The sequence below is a fragment of the Drosophila guanche genome, unplaced genomic scaffold (genome assembly GCF_900245975.1).
Source record: "Drosophila guanche unplaced genomic scaffold, DGUA_6, whole genome shotgun sequence".
Classification (NCBI taxonomy): Eukaryota; Metazoa; Arthropoda; class Insecta; order Diptera; family Drosophilidae; genus Drosophila; species Drosophila guanche.
This window is the reverse complement of record NW_022995751.1, coordinates 1,104,027-1,131,140: the sequence shown is the minus strand read 5'-3', so window position 1 is coordinate 1,131,140 and position 27,114 is coordinate 1,104,027. Positions and strand designations below refer to the sequence as shown.

At 41.7% G+C, this 27,114-nt stretch overlaps 1 protein-coding gene across 4 annotated transcripts in view; it reads left to right on the top strand.

Moving 5' to 3' along the window:
- The window catches only part of LOC117587205 (serine-rich adhesin for platelets), a 123,778-nt gene that overhangs the window by 17,373 nt on the left and 79,291 nt on the right, over positions 1-27,114 (top strand). For all 4 annotated transcript variants that reach the window (XM_034277748.1, XM_034277751.1, XM_034277750.1 and 1 more), the window contains exons 2-5: positions 14,999-15,097; positions 21,654-22,540; positions 23,935-24,204; positions 24,265-24,429. In XM_034277748.1, coding sequence (XP_034133639.1) covers positions 21,995-22,540; positions 23,935-24,204; positions 24,265-24,429 — 981 coding nt within the window. In that variant the 5' untranslated portion in view covers positions 14,999-15,097; positions 21,654-21,994. The remainder of the gene's footprint in view (positions 1-14,998; positions 15,098-21,653; positions 22,541-23,934; positions 24,205-24,264; positions 24,430-27,114) is intronic.

Sequence of the window (27,114 nt, the reverse complement as noted above, 5' to 3'; positions counted from 1 at the left end):
TCTCTCGTGTCATTTTGGCTGCTTCATTTATTCGCCTTCCGTCGCCTGCCTCTTCCCCCTGCTCTGCGCTGCTGCTGAGCGTAGCGTCTCATTCATTCAAATTGTTTCGTAATTGTTTTTTATTTGTCTGTCTGGCAATTTGACATTTTCTGTTAACTCTCCCGCAGCAGTCGGCTCCTTCTCCTCTCCTGATTGTCTATTACTCTCCTGCTTCCATCTCTCTGTTCTCCCCTCTCCCTCCCCTCTGATAGGTGTGTTTTCTGAGCTTGTTTTCATTTGGTGCGTGATCTCCTCCTCCCCCCCTCTATGGAAAATGTCTTGTCATGTCTTACGGTTAACTGCAATAAATTTGCTAAAACAATTTAATATGATTTTTCAGTTAATTTTTTGTAGGATTTGTGAATTGGATTGGGGCAGTGGCCACTCCTTTCAAATCAGAATTTACTGAAATCGAAACCCTGGGAACATACTCCATCGCTGCTGAATGATGTCAGAACTTTAAACCTGTACCCCGCCCATAAGTCACTCTGAAAGAACCCCTCTCCGGGTGCCCCTCTAATAGATCAGAAACACCGAAAAGCAAATTGAAAAATGGAACAAACAAATGGAGATATGTTGACAGCGCCTGCTCTCAATAGGTCCGCTGATGAGGGCGGAAAGCGTAATTGGTGTTGGCCAGCAGGGGGTTAAAGAGAGAGAATTAACGAAGTAAAGGCAGTGGAAGAGGGAGAGAGCGATAAGCCCAACCCGCATATCGTTTGCTCGAGTTAAAAGTCACCAGAGGTAGTACAGTAACATTCTGCTTTATGCGATTGCTGGGAGTACATTTTCATAAGAATTGTTGAAAAGATTAATGTAGGAATTACTCACACAATTGATGGATGGATACAACTGGTTTGAAGTGGTTCCCCGAAGAGAAAATATTATTAAATGAATTTCATTTAGAGAAATATTCCAATTAAATGAGAACGATCGCTCAATAGATCTTTTATGCTTCTAAACAGATAAGAAAATTTAACAGTGGAACAGTGATAGATCGTTGATGAACAAATAGGGTAATTTCTCAGTGAAATTTATTCAATATGGAACACAATGGAAAATGGAAAACTGCTAACAAGGGCAGCCATTGGAAAACTGCATAAAATATTCGTTACACATATTCCCTGGGATATATTCATATCAGAGGGTGGACTCCGCTCTTTAATTGAAAAGTGTTGCAAAATCCGTAGGCAAAAGATTTCTCAAAATTAGCAAACAATCAGAAAAAGATAATTCATACATATTTGCTCCATATTCCCATCAAAGTGATATGCAACGGCCTCAACGTCTCCCCCTAACTGTGGTTGCAATCACCTCCGCTCTGCCTCATAGTGCGTGTTATTGAAATGCCGACTTAAAGAAGAGACTTTTGATCCGCTTTTGCCTCTAGAGACCACTCCCTCTGGCTCTACCCATACACCAACTGACATAATTCCCAAAGAAAATGTTAAATGCATTAACAACAACAGTTATGTCTCAATTATTGCCCCCCAAAACCAGTTTACAGCTGCAGAAAACTGAGAAACTCACTGAGGAAAAACGTCAAAAGAAAACTTAAATTAAACTTTAAGAAGCAGCAAAACAATTTCCATCACAACAGCAACAATAACAAAGCAAGTGAAGGTTACATAATCGAAGTGACTAATACCTCTGAAAGTAATTCTCTCGGAAGTTCAAATTGTTTATTACTTTCGTCTCTATTTAACTAACTTGAAGCTAAATCGAGAAATATATACCTGATTCGCTTTGCCGTCCAAACGTCTGCTTGAAGCTGTTATACCTTGTCATTGAATAGAGTATAGAAAAACAATAACAATTAAGGCAAACAATGTGGAAAAATTGCAACAAAAAAGGCGGAGAGGGAAAAACCTACACGCAATGCAGTTTTTCCTGCTTCCCATGGCCCAAAAAGACCAGCAAGAAAAACCATCAACTTGTTGGCATTATATTACATTTTCTATAAATTATTTTCCTTTTCGTGTAAAAGCTTGGGAAGAAATCTAAGGATGCAAATTGTTCGGTGGGCGAAAAAAAGTCAATGAGGATGCTTAAGAGAAGGTTTTTATGAAGAAAGAGATAATAAAAGAAGACTTTTACAGGAAAAGCCGAGGAGTTTCTCGTAGGGTTTTGTGGCCACATAGAAAGGCTAGAGAAAAATGTTTTAAAGGAGTTTTTTAGAGGCTTTTTATTGTCTAAAATGGGAAAGCCTTTAACCTTAAGCTGTAGTGGTGGTTTTTTTTGGGGGAAAAGTGCCACTTCGTTGAAGAGTAGAGAAAAACCCACGCAACGTTGACGGCCTTAATGGAGACATTAAAAAGAGGCCTCTTCCCCACTCCCTCTCTCTATCGCTCTCCATATGCTGTTGTGGCGCCTCAATTGCTTTTAATGGTCACTTGTGGCACTCCACTTCCCCCCGTCCCATGCCCACCATGTGATGGCATCCACTGCACTTTTCCATCGTTTCAAACTGTCGCAACTTTGTTAAAGTTTTTATTTTTATGTATTTATGTATGTATGTTGGGGGCTTTTCTCCATTGGGGCTTTATTTGTCGTCTGCTACTCATTGAGCACTCCTACGCACGCCTACGCTTTGTTGTTGTGGTGCCCTTCCTCCTATGCCTCCCGCCGCCCTGCGTGTCTGCCTGCCACTTTTTCATAGGCTATTAAATGTTGCACTATAAAGTTGCCCCTTAACTTGAATGGATGACTGTCAGTGGTGCTTGGAATGGAGCTAAAGTATGACATTCTCACTGGTTCCTCTAGCTAGCTATTTATGCATAGCTTTATAGGGGTTAAATATCACTTGGAAGCAGTTTTATTAACTAAAATCTATTGATATGAATGTTTAAATGATCGAATCGGGGATAACAGAGAGGAGCTATGGAGAAAAAGGGCAGGCGAAGGTTGAATGTAGAGACAATTAATATTAGTCTTTTTTTTATCTATTACCCAGGATATTTTCAAGCATCGCTCATAATTTATTAGATTTGTGTGTACATTTTTATGACCTCTGCTGATCCCTCGATCTTCTGCTTTATTGATGTCTCAACTATTTCCCTGCCTCAACAAATATAACCCATAAAATCATTCCATCAACTGAAATACAATTCAATCTGTCCATCCGAATCAATATTTCGATATTTAATATGGATCTACATGGGCTCTCGGCCCCACCTTGCCTTCAGGGGAATTTCAGGGTCGTTCCGCTTATGCCGAGCGTCCAATGCGCTTGGCACGCAATTAGCATTTGAAATTGAATTGAGTTTTCCTCGTATGCTTGAGAGGTCTATCCGTCTGTCTGTTTGACTGGTCAGTCGCTTGGCCAACAACTCTCCGTTTGTTGTTGTTGTCATTTGAATATTTCATTACCAAAGCCAAGCCATGATATCTGGCGTGTACCTTGCGCGGTTTTTAATGTTTTTGGCTTTGAGCCAAACAAATATTTTTCAAATGCAATGACTTTGGTCTGGTTACCCCAAAAAATAGGTGATTTCAACATCCGATATGGAATTAAATTACTGCTGAAGATTTGCTGCTGATAGAGTGAAACTTATGAAAGATTTTTAGCTGAAAAGTTGTTGCCAGAAATGTACTGAAGTTTTCTTAGGAATTTTGTAGGGTCTCAAGTGCGAGCAGCGTATATATTTTACTTTGATGGGATACTAAATTGGAATCGGCTTTCCTTCCTCCTCTACTACTGGCCGTAGCAGCAACCTGTTCCCAAAAGTAAACCAAATCCATTCATCAACCTGACTGCCACACACTCCTTCTTCTCCAGCGGTACACTTCATGCCGCAGTACCTGTCTGCCCACAAGAGTTCACTTCACTCCTCAACACTCCCCATCACTCCATTCCGATCCTCAACACTCCACTTGCCACAACGTGCGCTGCACGCACTTCCCATCAGAGATAAAAAATAAAAAACAAAAAAAATTCGGCCCAAAGACAGATAATAAAAACCAACTTTCCAATTGACCCAGTTAACACCCGGGACTTGCTTAATCTGCTCTGCAGCTCTGCACTGCTACTGCTGCGAAATGGATCACAATATTTGTGGGGTTTTAACCCTTATAGAAGACAGATTTCCCCATGGACTGTAGCTGGAACTGAAAATTAATTAGAGAGACACGCGAGACAAATGAATGAATGAATGATAAGTTTATCAAGTGAAGATCATGCGGGCAAAGATTCGTTGGTTGGTTGCATCATTAGCACTTGAAGGGGAGATTGTGGAAGTCTATTGTGTGTTATTTTGGATAGTAAATAAATCAGAATTAGGTAACTGTGACACTAGAGAAGGTAACTGTTGAGTGAAGGGAATGAGTAAATAGTGAAAGGGAAGCTTAAGATGAGGAGTCCAAGCAGAGCGGTGGAATACTAAAAAAATTAAAGAAAATTAATAGAATAATACTACTAAGCACTGAATACAAACAGAATGCTGGAAAAAATACTATAAGAATGCGAGAAGAAATACAGAAAGTAGAAAGAAAGTCAGAACATACCGAAAAGTAAAGAAAACAGCCAGAATGAGCATCAAAGAAAATGGAAAAAAGCTTTTAACCGCTGAATATTCAAAGTGGGAATTTATATTTGTGTATCCCAAATAAAGTAATTAAAATTCTGCCCCGAATCACGCCCCCCACAACTCACCAGCACCTCCCGCTTTATCGATTACAAATCAAATTCTAATTGAAAGAAGAGAGCAGGGCAGGGCCGACTCCCCTCTTCACTCTATCGTATTATTGTTACCGTTAAGCAAACACCGACGTATGAGTTGGCATTCGTTGCATTTGAGGTGAAAAAGGTGCGCAGGGGTATCCATGACTGCATTTACACTCCCAAAATATCGCTGAGTAATGGTGTAATGGAGAGAGAGGGGAGGGGCGACGCCACGCCTCGGGACCACCCTACTCCTCCCATATTAAAGCGTGTAATTAGTTTTGAAAAGATATATATTTTCTGCTATGAGAAACAGGGGAGAGAGTCCAGACTGAGTGAGTGCAGGAAGGTTGGGGGTCAAGTTCATGTTCACGTTGATTCCTAGACAACTGGGTACGACTCCCCATTTCCATGACAATAGATGAATAGAAAATATTTCAATGTTCAATGCAGCAAGCGAGTCAGAGGAAGAACTCTGCCCAGAGCTAAAATCAATAGAAATTAGTCGACACCCACAGACAATGCAACTTCTGCACGCCCCATCCTAAAAAGAGGGAACAACTTTAGCCCAGCTGTCAGTTTTTATGACACTTGATAGTAGGAACAAATAGGGTGGGAAATCACTAAAGAAGAACGAAGTGACATGCACATTGCACCACCCCCTGCCCATGGCTTTGACTTTGATTATATGGGGGGATTTTCCTGGTAAAGAACTCCTGCGAATGACATGTGTGTGGAAACCATTCAAGTTTTTATTTGGGAAAACTTACAATGTCCCAGGGTGGGGGCGAATATCCTGTTTGTAAATGCAAACAACAATCCCTAAAGCCTGCCCACGACTGAGCTTCCCTCTTGGGAAATCAATTCATAGATACATTTTGATTAATTGCTGAACATTTTCGCGATCATTTTCTGATCATCGGTGGCAATCTTTGGCCATGTTTATCATTTGTCTGTGGTCCCAAAGGGTCTGCTGTGGCTGCTGTGTCCTGCTGCCGCCTGCCGCCTGCCATCAATCAACCAAATTAATTAAAATTGCTATTGCAACCACAGAGGCCACAGAGTTAGCTGCTGCAGTGGCAGTGGCAGTGGCAGTTGCAGCATCACGTCATGTCGGTTAAAAACGTCATTAACATTAACATTAACCTAAAGCTCTCTTCAAACAAACAACAACAGGCGGACTTTTCACCTTGGCAAACGGAGACGGAGCTGCCGAACGGAGTGCGAGGGACGGCTGAGGGGATTCAGACAGCAATTTTCGCAAACGAGACAGAAATCAGACTCATTAAAGCTGCCACAGAGAGAGTCCAATGAAATGGAAATGAAAATAAGAGCCAGGGAAAATCACCAGCAGGAGGGGGGGGGGAGGGGCAGGAGGAGGAAAAATCAATGCGGGTGTCTGCCACACAGCCTCCGTTTGCGTCTCCTCCATTCACTTGTCGCTGGCTGGCCGTGGCGTTGAAACAGAAGCAGAGAGCTGCATAGAGCTTGGCATGCAACAGCAGCAGCCGGCAGTGGGCGATGGCTACTGCCTCCTTGTACGTCTCCGCCTCCGCAACGGCAAAACTCCGCCTCGTTTCGCTGAAACAAATGTGAAATGTAAATTTTCATGTCTTTCGAAAGAAATGAAATGGAAATTTATATGTAATATAATTTCGTGGACCCACACCCACACACCCGCAAGCGAATGTTATCCCTGGCGCCAGTGTGACCGAGCATAAAACAAATAAATTAAACACTTAAATGTCACAATTGGACTTTGGATTTGTAGAGAGAAAAGAGAGAGTCCCGCTGCAAGTGCCACAAATTCTGTTCGCACATTTGACTTAGATTTCCCCGCTGCCCCAACCTTAATTTCTTTTGGTGATTCTTCAATTTTCACCTGCCATGGATGCCTGCTGCATTTTCCGTTCGTCTGTCGTCTGCTTTTGGCCACAAATTTCACCCATCAGCCGCACACACAAAAAAAGAGTCTTGACAAATTAATAAAAAAGCCACTTTTCAGGTGGCTTTCCGCGTAGGAACCTCGCGGCGACTCATTCACTCATTTTGGTTGATGGTGCCACAGGTTGATGGTTGCACATGCAACAGACAGACAGATGGACAGACAGAGCTCTCTGCTGGTTGATCTTTTGCAAATTACATTCTTAATGGAGATTGTACCAGCCCCCAGGGGCTGCAAGTGCGAAATGCAAATGACTTGGGCAGTGCCACATCAAGCAAAATGGTTGAAAGGAGTTGCATTTTGAAAGTTAAGCTTTTTTTTCGCAGAAAAATAGTTTTAAATGTTAGTTGCAATGTTGCCAAATTTCAAAAGGAATGTTGGGAGAAAAAAGTTATTAAAATGTGCTCAAAATGTACATAAAATTGAGTAATTTCATGAGAAATCTGTTATGTTTCTGTATAACTATAATTAAAATTTTAAGGCCAGTGAAAATACTTACAGGAACATTGAAAAATATCATTGGAAAGCATGGAAAAATTTTCGAAAAACGCGTAGAAATTGAACAGTCTTCCATTTTTGTTATATATTCATTGACTGATTTTAGTTTTAGGTTTTTCCCTTCATTGTAGCAAATCTTTGATGGAATTTGGCCAATTTCTAGTGGCCTTGTTATGCATTTCCAAAGGAAAGTTTAACTTTAGGACCGCAACGTTTTTCCAATTCATGGCCAGACACTGCCATTCCCCATTCCCACCTGCTATCTCCAGTGTCATTAAGTGCAATTTGAAATACTTTTCAATCGAAATAACGCCCTCGCATGCGCAGAAAACGCCGGTTGGCATTTTCACTGGCTTCGCTGTTGTCTGATTTACGACCATTTAATTACCATTAAAACAAATGGCAAAAAATGAAAGATTAACAATGCAAATTGCCAAAGTGAAAGACACGAGAGACAGACAGCAGACCAAGAGAGAGGGCAGAGAGCGGAGAGAGAGGTAAAAATCAAGTGCCTGAAACGCCATCTAACGGGCGGGCAGGTCGTTGAACGTTCGCTTTGGGGGGACATGCCGTGTGGGCTGCAACAGTCAAAGCATTACTAACAAAATAATATAAACAAAATTCTGAAAATATTCCAAGAGTTTTAACTATTTTTTGCACAATTATTAAAGACGACTAAAGTTTGTGTTTTTTGTGGTTAAATTATCTGTTAAATGTTTGCTTTATTTATGGACATGAGCCACGCCTCATAGCACTCATTTACCATGCCCCCCACACCCCGCTGCTGACAGACACAAGTGCCGCTTATTAAAATTCAACGTTTTAAACCACTCTACCCCTGTCCTCCATGTCTCTGTTCAACTAATTTTCGGGGGTAACAAACAGCAGTAACAGCAACGGAAAAGTCCAAAACAAAGCAAACGTCACTGCTACCGCCGACGGCTTTCTGTAAACTTGGCTTAAACACGCGATGGCCGCGAATTTCTGAGCAGCGCACAGAAAAATGGTTGATGTGGCTTTTGGCAAGACGAGGGTTTGAATACTCTTCAGAAGACTTTAATATTTTAGCATGCCAAACCCTTGGTGAGACTCCTAATACCCTCTGTCTTTGAGGGTAAAACTGTAGTGCGCTTGCATGTCAGAAGACCATAAAAAGGAGAGTTCCAGCGAGGGAACTGCAGACGGTACCGAACAGAACAGGGTCTAGGCGACAGCGTTGACATTCAGAAAGGACACACATGTGGTGGTGCCCTCTGGGGGAAGGTCTAAAGAATGGAAATAGAATATTGTGTGTCCAGCTGTTGGCTATAAAAATAGAGAGCTTTCCCTGCAGACTTTGGGGGGAGTGTGAAGTGACCCAAATTGTGTGTGGTGACCCATGAGAAAACTCGACAGATTTCACTGCACCCCAAAAAATGCAATCAGCTTTAAGGCATCTGCAGTTCAGGTTCAGGTTCAGGTTCGCGCAGAGGTGTTGGAGGCTGCATATTCATATTCATGGCCTTAACCCCCCCCATAATCATGGTAATAATCATAAGATTATCCATTTGCAAGTTACACTTTCGACTTCTGCCCAATGGTTTTTTCACTCTCTTGAATGAATTGTGAAAGTGCTGAGAGTGAGATATGAATGTATCTGCCAGATACATTATATTCGTACGAATATGCACCTTTTTTTTTGTTGGTGCGGCACGTACACAAAGAGAGCTACGAATTGCGTTTGCAGATCAGACAATGAGATATTTTAGAGGGTTAAGAGGGGAGGATGTTGGATTTTGTAAGACACCTGAGGCAACGACGTCGGCGGCCGTTGCATGTCATTTTCTGACGGTATCTCAATAATTCATACGCAATTGTATTGAACAATAAATTAATCACACGAACAACAAGCTGCTGCCCCAAAAGAAAACCAAACCAAAAACCCAAAGCGAATAGAGCCACCACACACATGGGAAGAGAGAGAGAGAGATGTTTTTTTGTTTTGTTTCCACCCCGGTTAAACGTCATATAAAACAATGAGTGGAGAGTGGAGATGATGGCGTGACACGATGGGGAGGAGGCTAAGAGAGCCAGGAGACACGAGTAGGTTCAAGGGGGAACGAGAGATGAGAGAATGAATAGATGAAAGGCCATTGAGAGCGTTCTTTCGTGGGTAAAATTATGAGCCAGAGTTCAGAGTTCTCCTCTCTTTTTGCTGTAATTTCTGCTCCTTTTTACTTACTCACGCAATCATCTCCAACAGATGGACATTTGGCAGAAATGAATAAATATTTGTATAGCAAACAACACGGTCTCGGGGTCCGAGAAATGTCGATGGAAATTAAAAGAGCAATTTTCCAATCGAAGCACAAAAGAGGAAAAAGAGTTGAGGTGGCATGCACCATGGCAGCAAAGGAAGCAAAGATCAAACAAAGATCGAACGTGTTTTGAGTGCAAAAGTCAATTAATCATTAGAGAGAAACAAAAAGCGATTTCATGTTGCATGTTGCATGTCTCCTCTCGCTCTCTATTTCGATGTTGCTATTTGCTGTCGCTGTTCCACTGATGAGGAGGCACACAGGAAACATTTTTGTGTGGCCAAAGTAAAAGTCCAGGCACAGTACAGTCCGTGGCGCTGCTTGGCCTGTGACAATGGCAAAGTTGTGCATTTTCCACAATTAACGAACATTTTCCAGATGCCAGGAACACACTCCTAGCTCCTGGCTCCTGCCTCCTGCGATTCTCCTCTACAGTGTGTGGAAATTCCAACAAGTATCTCAATTTCAATGCTCTGTAATGTCTGTGGTGTCTCTACCTCTTGTGCAGAGTCTCTGATGAGTCTCTGTCTCTGTGTAAACTTGTTTGTTCCGCAGTGCGTTTGATGCCTTTTTAATTGCTCGACTACTTTGTGTCTCTGTGTCGCTATGTATCTGTAGCTCTAGCTCCCATTTCTGGCCAGCAATCAGAGCAACAACTGCAGATACACATGCACATATGTACGAGTATCTAGGGTGCCACCCATCCCACCTTTCAGAGTCCGAGAGTCGGTCAAAACCAGAGCCACAACTCACATTTCAAGTTGTGGACGGATGGATGGACGCAGAGAGGAGTTTACATAATCGACAGTCGCAGCAGCGACCTAAATGTTGAGCCTAAAAATCATAAAAGAAATAAAACTGGATATCAAGTTAGTTGAGATGACGAATTTGAGGTCTAAAGTTTGCTAAAAGATTGCAGAAAAAAGTGCCATAAATATACAGATCAGAGAGGAAAGCTTTGGCATAATAACCCAACTGGCCCCACAAATTATAGATAGATCTCTCAATGATCCCCTCAAAGATTTATTCAATCAAATGGCAATAAAGATCGCTTAGAATATGATCTGCAAAGGTTCAAGTTCACTCGAAGCGCATCATAACCTAATTGAGGCTTCAATCAAGCAAAGATAAACGATCATTTGGTGTCAATAAAGTTCAACAATAAATCAAACATTTCAAGAACTTGAAGATCAAATTTAGAACTAAACTTCTAGCCACAAAAGACTGCCATCATTTACAGGTTTTTTCGTGGCAATGATCATTAGTTAAACTGCAAAAAGATTATCTTCCAGTTGGAAACACAACTGCCATTCAGTGTCAATGTTGTGTGTCAATCCGATGCTCGTAGACCCAATTGATTGTATCTTAATGTGAAAGATCACTTCAGATCACCGCTAACTTGATGGCACATCTGTTTTCCATCGCTAGAGTTGATGTTATCTCTGGCTTGAAGTTCACTTTGGGGCATCATTAACTGTGGGGAGGCAGGCCATAAAGCCCACTCGCAGATCGGATCCAATCACCAATTCACTTGTGAACCTTTCACACGTTGAAAAACCAATTGAAAATGAAAACGAAAGTGGGGATCGATACGAGTACGAGCAAAACAAAATCAATACAAATCCCAGCTCTAATTGTTTGGATTGTCTCTCGCTCTCTTTATGGCTTGTGTCGTCGCAGCTTGATGTGATTTTAATTGAGTTGCGAATAAAAATAAAGCTGTAAACATATCAATTACCACAGCGCCCAAAGCATAAGTTTTGCCCCAATTATCCCAGCAACACAGACATTACCACAGATATATATTTGGATGTGTGTCTCTGTATTGGATTTTCCCCCACTCTAAGACACTGAGAGACAGTCCAACGATCTGCAAGATTTATCGTCTCACAGGTAGGTTTTTCTCTGCACTTCTCTGTGTCTCTCTCTTCATTGGATTCTCACTTTTTCTTTCGCTATTTCTACAACTTGTTGCTGTGGCATTTTATCAAAAACGAATCTGTGGCATTTCATTCGGAGTTGAAGTCGAAGTCGTCGAGTCTTTGGTGCCTGCCTCGAATGCCGAATGCCGAATGCCAGCAGCAGGCAGCAGCAGCCCACACATCTCCTCAGCGGCTTGGCGACAGTTTTTTTATTTTATTTTATGGCATACACTTACTGTGGCGGCATCTGGACTTCGTTTGGAAGTTTGTAAAGCCGAAAAGAAACGTTGAAGATTTAGCGGGGGTTCTCCATAGCTTATTTTGATTATTTTAAATCTGATTCTGACAGCTATTGGCTATTGTAGTGTATATCCAACTTCTGTTTCCCTCGGTTAGCTTTTCTTGATGTCTTTGAGTTTATTTTTCTTGATTTTCCGCCTCCTCCTTCCTCCCACCGCATTTCTTTCCACTTTCCAGTAGCCACAGATACTTTTGTCATTGTTTTTCAGCCATTGAGAAGCTGCCATCGCATCGTCTCCGTTGCTGCTGTCTGTGGGGGGACTGGCAGTCGCGTCATAGTTAAAAAAGTATTTTATCTATGGGTTGTCAATGCATCATTGTATCTTTGTATCTCTCATGTGTGCGTCTGTGCATTGTTTTTACTGCTTTGCGACGAGACTTTCGTTATAATGTTGCTGCTGCTGTGTGACTGACTCTGAAAGTGAATCTCAAATATTTCATTGGCAGAGAAGAGGCGAAGCCAAGGATGGTTTGTGGGCTCGTTTGAGATGGTGGCACCCATGTCGTCGTCAATGGACGTCAACAGAATTTGCTAACAAGGTCACATACAGAAAGAGAGAGAGAGAGAGAGAGGGGAGGTGGAAGAGGGATGGGGAGTTTGCTTGCCCCAAACAATGTATCTTTTGAGTTGCATATCTAAGAGCCAGCATCTGAGAAGACTCTCATTTGGTATTGGGGATTTGTTTTTTGTTTGTTTATTTTTTCTGGAAAAGATTTCAAGACTTTTGCCAACGCATTTCACTTTCTATTGCATTTCGAATGCATTTCTCTCTCAATCTGCAGGTCTTGCTTCCTCTTTCACTTTCGTTTCGTTTCATTAATGAATTTCAAGAGACAGACAACAGATTCTGCCGACTGTGAGTCTCCCTCCTCTTATGTGTGTTCTTTCGAGTGGATAGATATCTTTCACCTTTTTGTTTGTGTTTATGCAACCACAAATTTGTGGTTGACAGAATTTCTGGTTACGCATCTGCCTTCTGGTTGGGGAAAGATTAAGTTACAGAAACAAAGAAAAAAACAAAAGATCTTGGGAGGAGAGGCGCTGGATAAGTAGATAGAAGATGTGTGGAAAGCTGAGTGTTTGTTGTTTGGTTGAAGAAGGGTTCTAGAATTACTTGTTAGGCACTTATCTAATAATGGAAGTGACACGAGAGGAGATGGAGGAGATAATGGCTGTACAGTAGGTGCTAACAATTGCTGAGGAATGGTGGAGAATTAGATGTCAAAAGGTAGAGTGGATGCTAGTCTTTGTTCGAGTGATTTTATTAACCTTTTTTGATTTTCTCTCTAATTTTTATTTGGAACACCCACGCAAACCTCTGCGCTTTGGGTAACCCTAAACTTGATGTAATTTTAACACGTTTTAGCTTTTGATGGGTTTTATATACCCACACGATTCCTTTGTTTTTACCACTTGTTTCTACTGTTTTTCTCCCACCCCGCATAACACATTTTGACATGTGTCAAAATCTTTTTAAATGTTTAAATGGAATTGTATGTACCCATGGGGCTTAACAGAAGTCAGACCGCCCCCAACTCCTTGTACCCTTTCCCCGTTTCCACATCAGTGCGAGTACCACTGGGAAAGGGATCCAATTATCGCCTGGAGACGTTGTCGTCGGTCGTCATTGTTTTCTTCTTGTGTTTGCTGCTGCTGCTGCTGCTGTTGTCGACCGCTGACGATCGACGTTTGTGCCCATTTCCGACTTTAACAACTTGACCACAGAGGTGCACCCCCTTACCGGCACCCCTCTCTCCCAACTACCATGTTTTGTTGTTTGCCAAAAGAAAAACGCGGTTTTTCTTTTCGTTTGATTTTCGTGCAAATTTTCGCCAAGTTTGCAGTTAGCTTTTTGTTTGTTGCTTTTTTACAAATTGCCTGTAAATGATATTTTCACAACTCGCGCGCATCGTTTGACTGCAACAGAGAGACCCACAGACCCTGGACCCTGCCGGCTGTTGCCCATACCGCCCCAGCACCCAGTTAGACTCCCCCCCGAATGGGTCCAGAAAAGTGAGAGAGTTCGCTGGGGTTAATGCGACCAATAAATTGTTGTTTGGCGATTTGTTGCTGATTTTTTTCGGTTTTCTCAATGTTTTATGAGCCATATTTTGTCCGCTCTCTGTCTCTTTCAGTCTTGATATTTTGGGTTTTTTTTGCGGTATTGTTTTTTGGGGTCTTTGGAGCGGGGACTGAGGCTTTGTTGAATGTCGAAAGCATAACGGCAAATGACGAGAAATATTGAAATTTTACACAGAAATTGTTTTCAATTTTCATCGACATTGTTCAATTTTTCATGATTTTCCAAAGTTAATGGATAATGGGTGGGAGGGGGTGGGGTTTTGCCATCGCAAATTTGAGTGCAAATATAATTAATGATAATGAATTGTTGTTGTGTTGTTGCCATGCCGCAGAGACGCCCTCGGGGGAAGTAGTTTTTCGTAGAGGAGGGAAAAATGTGTACGAAAAAATGTCGTGCAACGTTTGAAGGAGGTTTGTGGGAGTTTTTTGGGTGATTTTCAGTTGGTGTAGCTGATTTATCACTCGAGACAGGCCTGAGAGATCTCTGGCGGCTCCACGCTCCACTCTCTGCTGAGGCCTAAGGAGAGTGCCACAGCGAAAGGTTGCCATAAAGACATGAACTTGGGGAAGCGAATATTTTGATACCCTACGTACAGCGATAATTTTGTATTAAATCCATAAAAATGAATAAATAATAGCAAATATAAGACACTATAAAATATTATATGGCACTGGAAATTATCATTTAATTGTTGTAAAATATGCGTTTGAAACAGAAAATCAACTAAAAGTGCACAAAAATTACAAAAACATACGACCTCTAAAAACTTCTAAACTAAACTAAACAACTTCCAAAAAATGGATAGGTACACGACATTTTTATAATAATAAAAATAATAAATATTTAATGCTTTTTCTGTCTGCTAAAAGTCATCATACCCGCAATCCTCTTTTAGTGTATCCACAAAAAATGTTGCTAAGCAAATGTTGCCGAGAGTAAAGCCGAGTAAAAGTTGATGGTTTATTATGCCTCAGTTTTTCGCGGTTTCGTTGTTGCTTTTTTTTCCTCCTCCGTCTCCAGCTGAATCTCCTGCATTATGCAATTGCGGCCGCCAAGTGCTAATATCACAAACATTGGTAAACAATTTTCCCCCATTTTCCAGTCAACTCCGCGCACTCTTTGTTGCTGTTGTTGTTGCTGTTGTTGTTTTCATTTGTCAAACTCCATTTCCGCTCCATTCAAAACATTTTCACATCACTTTTGCTTATTTGTTTTAACACGCATTTTCCTTCTCTTTTTCCATCTCGTTGCAGCAATTGAATGCAGCGATTCGAATGGCGCCACGAAAACTCATTGATTGCCCAATGAATTTCGACTTTCGCACAATTTGCGAACATTTCACACTCGATTATGTGAGTAATTGTCTGTTAATAAAGTTTTACATTGAGATATAGTAGAGAGATTACTCTCTCGGAGAGGAGTTGCAGTCTCTTGTCTCGTCAGTTGTAATTCTTCTCTCGCTTTGTGTAGCTGTCATGCAGGAATGATAGATTTTGAGTGGCTTAACGAGCTGATGATGGGGTTCATTAGGTGGCAATGGGGGAATGTGGCATCGCCCATGTATAAATGGGGAGCTTTGATCTTGAATGGAAAATAATAGTGGAGAACTAATCGCCACTGGACAGAGGGTTAACTATGTTGAGCACGGCGCAACTGTATTTAGCAGTGGAAGTAGGTCAGGGTTAGGGTCAAGGAAAAGTAAGCGAAATGGGAATGACGGGTAATGGAATGGGGATTAGAGAAACGGAATGAAAGGAAAGGAATGAGTTGGAATAACAAAAAAATAATGAAAGGAAGTAGCAATGCTGGAAACGAATAGGATAAGGGAAACTAATGAATGGAACGAATATTTTATCGCATCGGAGGTATCAGGAATTTGAAACATCTTGCGATAGAGAGTCACAAACTTAATAAAATCCAAAAGAAAACATGGAAATGTTTTGCATCTAACAGTTTATACCAAATTCGTAATGGTAGATGATTTATATAGATTAAGGAACTTTTTATCTAGTTATTAAGCCTTCTCCCGTGGGTCTTACATTATTTTACACTTGTTTTCCATTATTACGTTTCACATTCCTACATTCCTCCTCTTGTGTTACATTTGCTAATTAAGTTTTTTGTTTCATTTTGGAGCCATATCATAAATTATGTTTTCTTTTCTTTAAACCACTAATTTGCTGGCCTCTTAAATTAAGAGAAGTATCCAGGCAGAAGTGGGCGGTTGGTGGTGAGTGGAGAGGGCGAATGTGCAACAGGAAGGTGTGGCCTGTGCAGTGTGATGGCGGGGGGAGGTTATTTACAGTCTTGCCACCTGTCACCTGCCAGTGTTGCAGCCTGCCGCCGCCTGCTTTGCGATTAGGTGGGTCATAACAAACGACTTCCCTCCCTAACTAGAGGCGTGGCCAAATATTGGGACTAGTTTTTTTCACTCCCAAAACTGATCGCAGAACATGTGGAAAACGTGTTCAAACTGCAAAAAACAACAAAAATAAAAAACAAAAAATACAGACAGAAACACGAAACATTTATCATATGCACAGGAATGCAAAGATAGAGTTGGGGTTCACCAACAGCAACAACAAGAAATGTTTATAAACTGTAGACAAATTTTGCAGCATGAGGAGAGGGGGGAGCTGAGTGGTGGGTGCCTCGTTGGGAGGTGGCGACACTCTATGTTTGCATGTTCCGTAAATTTGTCCACTCCGACAAACTTCACGATAACTTTCGTTTTTTTTTCTCTTCTACGTTTTGGAGCACTTCTCTAATTGCTTTGCGCCCAAAAAAAAAAAAAATCTACAAAGGCAAAAAGAGTTGCCTTTTGTCTTTTGTGTTTTTTGGAAGCCAGACGGAGCCTGGGTCCGTGTCCATGTTCCATGTCGCCATCTGTCGCACTCTTGTTGCTGTTGCTTTGCTGCAGTCGGCTCCTTGCACCTTCCTTTGTGGCATGTTGCATGTACATATGTGGAGGAGTCGGTGGGGCAGGGGCAGAAGTGGTTAAAGAAGTCGGAGGGAACAAGGATCGAAGCCAGAGTTCATGGCAAAGGCGAAGGTATTCCAAATGTTTTCATTTTCTGTCTGACATTCGGGATACAAATTTGGGAGAAGGAGGAAGCAAACGTTTGGGTAGGGATCTTCTGAAAAAGAGAGAAGAGCATTAAAGGATGAAAAGTAAAAAAAAATTGATGAAAGATCCACTTAAGTTCGAATTAAAACTCTCACATATATCCACACATTAATCTCCGATCTCTAACTCTCCCTGCTCCCATTTCTCTCTCTTGCTACGCTGACCGATAACCCCTCCACCCATTCATGTCTTTTGGCCACAATTTAACTAGGCTTTGGACCACATATTGTGATTGTTTTTGTGGTCAAAACGTTGCGGTTTGCAACAAAGTAAAGTCTCCTTGCAGTCTCGATCTCCCCTTCCTTCGATCGATCTCTACCTCTAAAAAGGTTTCGCTCTGCTGCTGCCGTTTTTTTGGTGTTTTTTTTTTCTGTTTTCTTTGGTAACAAGTCAATATGGTTATTGTCGCCAGATTGTTGTGGCCTGCCATTTGGCCATTTGGCGATTCGGTCAGCATTCACGTGTGCCAAAAGTAACGCCGTCTCCTTGCCCCTTGCCCCGCTCTCTCGCACTCTCTGCTGTGTCGCTGTGCAGCATGTGGCAGCATGAAGCAGTTAACAATTCATTAGGTGTTGCAGCTGTTGTTGTTGCCACTGCTGCAGCAACTATCTTGGCAATTGGCAATTTACGGCATGTTGTCTGCCTTTGGGGGTCTCCTTCTCCGTCGTCCGAGTGCCATGGTTCAGGCCTAACAACTTGGCTTCAATGGCCAAAACTGTGGCTCGAATGGCGATTCTTGGAAAGAATTCTGAAGCGAGCACAAGTTGCTGGTACTTGCCTGGCTTTAAACAATATTTTAATTATGCTTTTGGTCTTTGGAATGTGAATTGCAAGTCGTTGCAGTTTGTCTGTCTGAATCGAACTCTTTTTTAATGGTTTGGTTCTTTATTGCATTAGAGGGGAGATCAGAGACCCCAGAGTCTCTCTAGAGATGAGAGTATAAAGAAGAGAATCACTCCACGAACAGACTTCTTTGAGTTCTCTTGCCGTTTCCAGCACGCGATTTTATCGCATTTTACGTTACTCATTCGCTCCCAAGCGAATTGATGACTAAATTTATGGGCAAGTCAAAATCTTATCTCTGCTTTCGAGCCAAAGATAGTGCCATTTTCAATACTATAGTTTAATTGATTAACTTTTGGTCGCACTTGAGTGTCTCTGAATAGCTCTATCAGCGCTATCTAATCTACTGTAAGCACACCAGAACATAAAACACTCATGGGAGCAACGGAACACAATGAATGACTCTCAATTGATGCTTGTGCACTTTGCTTTTGATTTGATTAAAATTGAAGTTTTCCAGCGTGAGAATAAACCCAAATTAAAGTGAGTTTCACATCCGTTTTGGGCGGAGATTCTGTTCTCGTTTTTTATGTAAAATAGAAGGGCAAATAAAGTAGAGAACGGAAGTAATTGAAGATAAAAGTGTAAACATTAAAGTAAATGAAGGTAAAAGTGTAAGAGAAGTGAAATGGAAATTATTTTGGACGGGAACTAGCAATCTCAAAACAGAAAAACTTCTATGAGAAAACTCCGAAATAATCACGAAATTTCAACTCATTTCCTTACGGAAATTTTCCCCCATCAAGGAAAGTCCAAGGCAAGGAAAAAGTAGCCCACAAAAATCGCAAACACAAATGTAAACTGGAAATGTGCAATTTCCCAAATGAATTGGAGTTCCATGGAGAGCCGTAGCCCCACTTCAGCACCTCTTCTTGAGGCAAACTTTGGTTTAGTCACTCCACGATACGCCGGCGATTTTGCATGCAAGAAATGTGTTGAAAATTTGCATAAAAGGGGGAGCCATGGTGGCTCCTTCTCACTCTCTCTCTCTCTCTAGCTCTCGCCCTTTACTTCCTTCTGTGGAGTGTGTGAGTCATAAATAAATATAAGACTTTATGCTCAGCACATAAAACGGTTAATGCCTTTGTGGCTTCATTACTTAATTATGCAATTAATATGCTCAGCAAATTCTTTGCTCAAACTAAAGACGGCAATCAATAGATTTATAGAAACGTTAACCCTATGAGATTTAATTTACCATTAAAACTGCATTCAAAATCACAATTAATTACTGAAAAAACTACGAATTAAAACTAAAACCCACAACAACTAATAAAACCCTAAAATTACTTTCAAAGCTGAGAAATTTCTGCATTTAAGATTAAATAAACAACCCACTGACACGACAACATAAAGCTGAAATAAATATTGTTTTCGCCCATTATGCAAATCTCCAATTATTTAACACTTTCAACTTTAGTCCCCAGATAAAATCTCAGTTTGAATACAATTTTCTTTCCAATCTTTTCTTTGGTTTGTGTTCGGTTAGGGTCTTCCTCCAGCCACCTGTTGAAGCTCTTACATAAGACACCTGTAAACATTCGGTAATAGCTCTTTTAGCCACCAAAGGTTCCATAGAAAAAAAGAGCTTCAAGCGAAACCAAAGCCCAAGCATGTTCCACATGTGGCACATAAAAGTAGCCACACAATGAGCACACAGCAGAGCCCAGAGAGACAGAGAGACCCTACGCACACAGCGACCTCAGAGACCAGAGATCGGGGGACCGTAGAGACCAGACCCCAAAGAGCAGAAGAAGCCCACCAAAGGCAATTAAAAGACAAAGAAGAAGAAACACAAAAAGCACACACAAGAGGAAGCAAATGTAAAGAGTAGACAGAGTAGAAGCAGACGACGGAGACAGAGGTTAAAAATAGACAAATATTTTGCGTAGACAAATGAAACCAAAAAATGAAGTCAACAAATATGTGAATTTGTGGTTGGGGTGGGCTTTGGGATTGCAGGTACCACATTTTACTATGCCAGACACGAACATTACGAGGAGAAGCTCGTAAATCTGCCAAAAGCCACAGAAAGGCAGACAGTCATTCATTCATTCAGTCATCGTGCCTGATTATAACTCAAAAGAAGGTGGGAAAATATGACAAAAGAATCTATTTGGGGAGACGTCAAAACTTTATCTTTTGGGATAAACAAAACTTTCGATTTCCATGGGTGGCATTGCTCCATAGATCTTTGACTTAAACTTCGAAATGATTGCCAAACACGTTGGGAATTTAAATGAACAAAAGAACTTTATTGAGGTATTTAAAATGTATGTTGTTTTTGCTACCAATTAAGCAAATATTTAATCTCAAAATCGAACTTTACAATCTCTTAAAATCAATGGGGTCGAACTCCTTTTTTGGCTGTTTATTTCTTGCGATTATTATGGGTCCGAAGACCTGACAGCGATCTGACTTTATTTACAGCTTTTTAGCATTGATTTGTGTTGCCGGCCACGCCCGCTCCCTCCATTCACCACCCACTTTTGCTGGCAATTTTTATGTTTCCATTTTTTCCGCTGCTTTTGTCTTTCCGATCTTGGATCTCTCTGTGGGATCTGTGTGGCGGCTCTTAAGTGGCTAAATGAACGGCTAGCTGGCCAATTTTGGAGTTGGACAAGGTACCGGCACCACCGCCTTCTGTGCATTTTGTGTGTACTTGAGTCGTGGTGGCTGCCTGCCCCCTTCCGACTGATTTGCATACGAATATGGACCACAAGTGCTATTTTTTGTTTTGCGACTAATTTCGTATGAAAATTTGATTGCTTTGCTCTGCGATTAGAATCGTGTTCATTGTTTATAAACTACGTACGTACGTACCACCACCTCCCACTGCCGTCTGCTGCTACTGTTGTTCCGCCAGCGAGAGAGCGGCAGTGGAGTCGTTGACCAAAAAGTTGCCACGAAAATTAAGTAATATTTGCATTCGTAATTATTATGATTCGAGCATCAAGAGGTGGGAAAGGGGGTTAGGTTGGCTTGAAGCCATGTTATTATGCAGTTATACCCATTATAGAAGTTGGCTTTTAATTGCAGTTTACGGTTACCGTTTGTTGTTTACTGTTTGCTTTTCATGTGTGTTGTTTCTGTTTCTATTGTGGGTGTGATATGGAGATTGTAGATATTTACCGACTGCAGCGAACTCAAGTTCTTTTGAGACCTAATTAATGCTAAAGTGGTTTATGTACATGCCGAGGGTTCTTTCATAACCGCAAAATGTGTTGCAAAATCTGATTAATGAGGGGGAGTTGGAATGATATGGAAATGTGATATGATGTGTGCACAACGAAGCAGAGGACTGAAATGTTTGTTAATTCACAATTTTCATTTTTAAGGGTTAGAAATATTAAAAATATCCTGTTGAAACCACTATAAATATGAGGAAAATAACTAAGTTGAGCATGTTTTGAAGTGTTTCATTTTCAGTGTTTTACTTTTCAACATCTCTAACTAGTCTCAAGAAACACCCTACAGGTGTCACTCTTGATTATTTTCCAACCAACAAAAGAACTTTAACGAGCTTTACAAACTCTCTTTAAATGAGAGTTAAATAGATTTCCGCTGAAAAAATATCAATCAAAGATTACACCCAAAGAAAAAGACTATAGGAAATTATTCCCATTGCCATTCGCTTTCATCTACAAGTCGTAATCGGTTTTCCACAAAATAATACCAATCATTAGTAGAAGAGGGAGAAATGGTAAATGAATAACTGCTGGTGAGGCAGCAGCAGCAGCAACAATTATGTTGCAGAGAGCACATCCACAATCACATGTGGCACCACACGCGGCAGGGTGCATCATAACCATCAACTGGGGGGGCCATCATCATTATCAGAAAAAAAAGGCCAGAGATCCATGCGGCCATATCCCTAATTTTGTTGTTATTTCCTTTCCACTAATTTGCAATTTCTTCTTCTCTTGTTTCGATTTTAGTGGCATTAACATACAAAAACATTTTATCAAAATAACGAAACAAGTATTTTGCATAAAAACGAACGGGAAAGGAAATCGAAAGGAACGAAACGAAACGCAACTGTACCTGCTCCTCCCGAAACACCACCACCCAAGGTCATTGTCATAGCCAGAGAGCGGAACGCTGGCAAACGAAACGAAACAATGGGATTAGGAGGAAGCCATGCAGACATGCAAATGTTGAACGAATTTTAAGCCGAAGTTTAAGCCAATTTACATAATCGCCACACCAACACACACTCAGCACACCACATTGGAAACGCTACCAAAAAACGAGCTTAAACAGTGACCGCAACGCAACAATGGAAATGCAACACGAAACGAGGCAAAACACAGGTGGAGAGCAAAGGATAGAAACAGCATCGACAGAAGCAGAAGCAGTGATGCCGCCTCCCACAGAGGAGGAAAGAGCATCAATAAGCAACCAAGAGACTGAAAAAGCGGCCATGATAAAGGAAGGAGCGGAAGGACCCTTCGATTCACCCACAACGAAACCCATGAAATTTGAGAGCAGCATTGCAACAGCAGGGATGATATTTGCAATGCCAGCCACACCCCCAAACAGGGGGGCAACACTCTTAACCACGAAATCTGCGAGCAATAGTCGCAGCAGTTCCCTCAAGAAACAGCGTCGCGGATCAAAGGGATCAAATGGAACTGCAACTAACGGTAGTGGTGGCGCTGGTGGTGGCGCCACTGCCGGTCAGCCATTGAACTACTCGAAGAACAGTGGCAAACAATCACAGTCTATGTCGTCACTGCAACCGAACGAGGAGGAGCATCAGGAGCATCGACGTGATGTCATTCAGGCGAAGCTCCATATGGAGCGGCCCTACAACAGCCTCAAGGTGAGTGAGCGAAGGAACTGGGAATGAAAGTGGGAATGGGGTACTGGAAGGGGCGGCATCAGGTGTGCCTCACAGGTACAGTTTATGTGTGTGATGTGTAGGCTGTGGTGCCGGCTGCTTGCATAAATTTGCAATTGATCAGTGGACAGCCGCTTGACTCTAAAGAGTAAGCTCTCGTTCCGTTTCGCTCCGTTCCTCACGCTAACGAGTTTCTGTTCGCTTCAAGTGACAGCCGCACAGCCTACCGTTAGAATGAAAATCTGCTCTTGTTCTTCTTCTCCTTAATAGCGTGTGTGTCCCCTGTGTGTGTGTGTGTGTGTGTGTGTGTGTGTGTGTGTGTGTGTCAACGGAAATTGCTTTAATAAATTATTAATAAATTTCATTATTAGCATGAACCAAAAGCCTCGTAACGGTTACGTTACAAAGTGCAACAAAGTCCACAGTCAGTGCCAGTGGCGCCACAAACATGCAACGCAAATTGCTGATTTATGCTGAAAACTGGAAATAAATATATGATGAAGAGAGGCAGCTTTTAGTTAATGGATTTTAGCATGATTCATTAGTAAGAGAATGCCCATTCCAAAAAGACTACAGGAAGCATCTCAGCTGTGTTCCTTATGGCAACATTCCAAACTACAGGCGCTCTAGTTGGCTGGACCTTCCCCCTAGGTGTCTCTGTCCGCTGCACATTCCAAATGTCATTCCAGAACTCTTAAGACCTCCCACCAGTCTGCAGGTTTATGCAAATCTGTGAAGTGTCGGCATTCCACACACCAAATATCAGTTCCCACAGCCCGTGCTTTGATTTACTTATAGACTTGTAGACCGCAGTAAAAACCATTTCAAGGCTGCCCCAAAGACCACCCCACGTTGCCATATGTCTCTGATCTTTTCATAGTCACTCAGTGTGGAGATTGTGTGGACTGAGCGGATTAGGGGGCTGGGAATTCGCATGAAATGCGAGTGACTGCACACCGGCAGAGGAGGGGAGGGAGGCACCCCACCTGGCGCTGCTGCTGCTGCGGCTGCTTATTCATTTAATCAATTACTCAAATCAGCAGAAAACAAGCCAGAGCGCCGATTCGGAATCTTACTGAATGAATGACTGATTCCATGTCGGATTTCAATTTCAATTACGACCCCGCTGCTGGCTTTGCTTTCTGGGACGATTGTGTAAATAAGGAATTTCCTTGCTTGCACGATTTTCTGCGGGAAAATCAATGATTAATTAATTGCGCGCACATTGCAATTTGGAGCGCTGTCCAAAACGGGTTTAAGATGGTCGGGGAGCATTATGTTTCTTCAGACCATATTTGGGGGCCTCAAATTACTTATTTATTAACAACTTTTTGTATCTACTCTACCCCACTCTCTTTTCTCTCTTCTTTCCACAGAAAAACGCACACAGTGGTGGTGGTGGCAAGTACGGGAACAAGATGCATCGCTATTCGTGGGGACAAAGCAGTCAAAGCAGTTCCAACAGCCTGCACAGCAGCGCCACCTTGGGGCTGGGCTCATCCGGCAAAGACGACCTCTGGGCGGCCATACAAACAAACTACAATTATATTATGGACACGAACCTATTGGATACGTGCAAGGAGGCAAGATGTGAGATAGAGGGCGCCAGCACTGTGCTCGAGAAATCCACCGAATGTTGCTTGAAGGTAAATAAGTGACATGGACTCAAAGTATGCTGTGGAAATTATTCTGGGAATTATTTTTAGATGCTCGATGAAACCCAGCGACCGGATGGTGTTCTCTGCGAGGATCCCAAGGAGCTGCGTCGCTGGTTACGCGAAATGGAAAACAAGTTGGAGATTTCCCCCACCATCACGGAGCTGACATTGTTTGGAAATGCGGAATTGCAGCGACATTTGGCAGTACACTCGGTAAGTCCGCCTGCATTTTCTTATGTGGCATACTTTTGGGCGTGGGCCTGGAATGTAAACTGTAGAAGCTATGTATGTAAAATTGGGATTTAAGTGGCAAAAGTTACGGAATTTCGTTAAAAAATAAGACAAAATTCCTTAGAAAAGAAACACAATCAAATCGAAAGGTTTAGATCGGTTTTTGAATTTATTTCATTGCTTAGGTGTTGTCAGATAACGTAGAATGTATGTAGAATTCCATGTAAAATTAAAGTAAATTGTTGTTTACATATTTAAAATCGAACAAAGATCAAATTTTACCAGTTAAAATATTAAAATGAAATTCAACCGCACTCAAATCCTCAATTTCTAAAAGTCACGAGCAGAATTTCACAATTTTTGAGGTATTCAGAGTGAAACAGTTCGAGAAAAACGCACAACAAATCATTGCTCTTCTGTGGTTTTCCTTGAGAGTTAAGGTTGAAACTTTCAAAAAAAAATACCCACAAAAATATACATCTACTCCAGAGACCTCTAACATTTTGAAAACAAGTCAAAAGAAAGCGAAAAGATACTAATCGCCAAGCTTGTCGGTGGTAAAAGTGTAACAAAACATGGAAAAATACATTGTCTTGTTACAGCCAGCCCACAAAAATTTTACGCATTTCATTTTCATGGGTTTTCTTCAAGCGCAATGACTTGCGGGTTTTTCTGTTGTGGTTTTTCCCCTGCCCTTCAATTGCTTCCGTTAGTGCGTGCGTTTGTACCCACAGCTATCCCCTTCTGCGATCGTTTCACTCTCCCTTCACCCCTTTGTGGCATAGATCTACCCTCTCCACAATGTTGCATAGATTGTGTAACTCTTTTTTTGTACATATTGTTTTTTTGGGCTACTCAAATCCGTCAGTCATTCTCATTTCCTACTCTCTTCCGCTACTCAATTGAAGCCATTTGCCTTTGAAAATTCAGACAAAACACAAAAGTTCCCTTGTTTTCGACGAATTTTCGTTACGAAAATTTATTGAATTGAAAGTGAAAATTGCTTGGGAAATTGGAAGTCGAAGAAGAGATAACCCCACAAAGCTGCAGAGCTCTCTTTTGGCGCTGGGATGATAATTGGCATTCGGACGTTTGTAACACCTTCCAAATTGGGGGAGTGTACAGTGGTGGAGTCGAGTATGGGCCTTGAATTGGCTTTGATTTAGGGGGATCTTTATCTCTGAACAATATTGGTTATATGCCAGACAGACAGGCAGACACTCTGGAGTTGCTCTGCGGCTACCCATATTATGTAATTGTGCGGGGGATAAATCTTAGATGGAAGAGTGTGTGTCTGTGTGCGTGTGCTCCGCCTTTGGCTTTGATTTGTGTCGGTTTTGATTTTGATTTGAGGCTCTTTGACCATGACGGCGGTCGAATCGCATTGCATAAGAATTGTTGAGGATATATCATGGGAAATATTGAGTTTAAAGGAGAGAAATCTCCCCCTAAGTGCTTTCCCTTTCTTCCTGTTTTGATAAGCTTTATTTTAAGCGCTCTTTTATTGCTTTCTTCCTGTTGAACTTTCTGTTTTAGATACGAATTTTACATTACTTTAATGCTAATCTCCTTCCCCATTCCTTCACCCACTTGAACATACTTTTCCTTGACCCATTCACACAACAATTGTTTTTCCTTTTGTTTTTGGCTAATTGAAAATTCCTTTGCCATGCCTTTGTTCAATGGAATTCCAGCCACACATTTTGCTGCAATCAAAAAAACGCAGTCACTGAAGCCACGAGCCAAATGAAAGTAAACCAAAAAAAAACAAGTAAACTCTTGGTTTGCAAATCGAAAAGCGATCCTGCTCCTGCTGCCTTGCCTTCCCCTGATTTACGACAATTGTTTTGTCACGTTGTCGATTGAAAAAAAAGTGGAGAGACAAGGAAAATAGAGTAGAAATAGAGGGGAAAAGGAGTCAAAAAGGGGCTTAGAGAGGGGGCTTTCAGGGAGCTGCTGCTGAACAAAATGTCAATTGCCCAAAATGGTTAAACATATTTCCAATAAGTGGTTTGGCGTTTGTCTCTGTCAATTGTTTGTAGTAGCTGCTACCGCTGCTTTCAATGCTGCTGCTGGGGCTCCTCCCGGGGGCGTAGACGACACGCATTCAATGTCCAAAGCCGTAAACTAGAGTTCCATTTTCAAAAAGAAATACAACAACAAAAAACCAACTGATCGAAGCAATCAAGCCCCAGAGCCAGAGTAAAAGGAAAGGCAGCAAGCAGTCCACGGCAAGATTGAGATGATCTCAGTTGTGTGGAAAGAAATAACAAAATTTGTCAGCTGCCGGACAATGTCGCCGTACCATAACGAGATGTTAGAGATGGAGTTCCCAGAAGCCAACAGATGCACCAGATCCCCCAAGGTGCTGGCTGCAATCTCCTTTTTTAATTGTACACCCAAAAAACACGCCCAAGAAGAGCTTTAGGCAATGGGAATGAGTCGATGGATTGCGAGGAAAGTTGTGTAAGAAGTTCTGCTACTTTAGAGCTCTTCATACCCCAATAGCCACAATGTCTGCACTTTGAGTTGAGTTAAGCACTCAGCTGGTGCAACAATGGGTTAAGCACTCGGCTGTGGCGGCTAGCTGCCTGTTCTGCTGTTGCAAGTGAGGCGTAAACAATCATGTTGCATGTCGCAGCGCCTGCGAACGAAAGGATGTCTTTG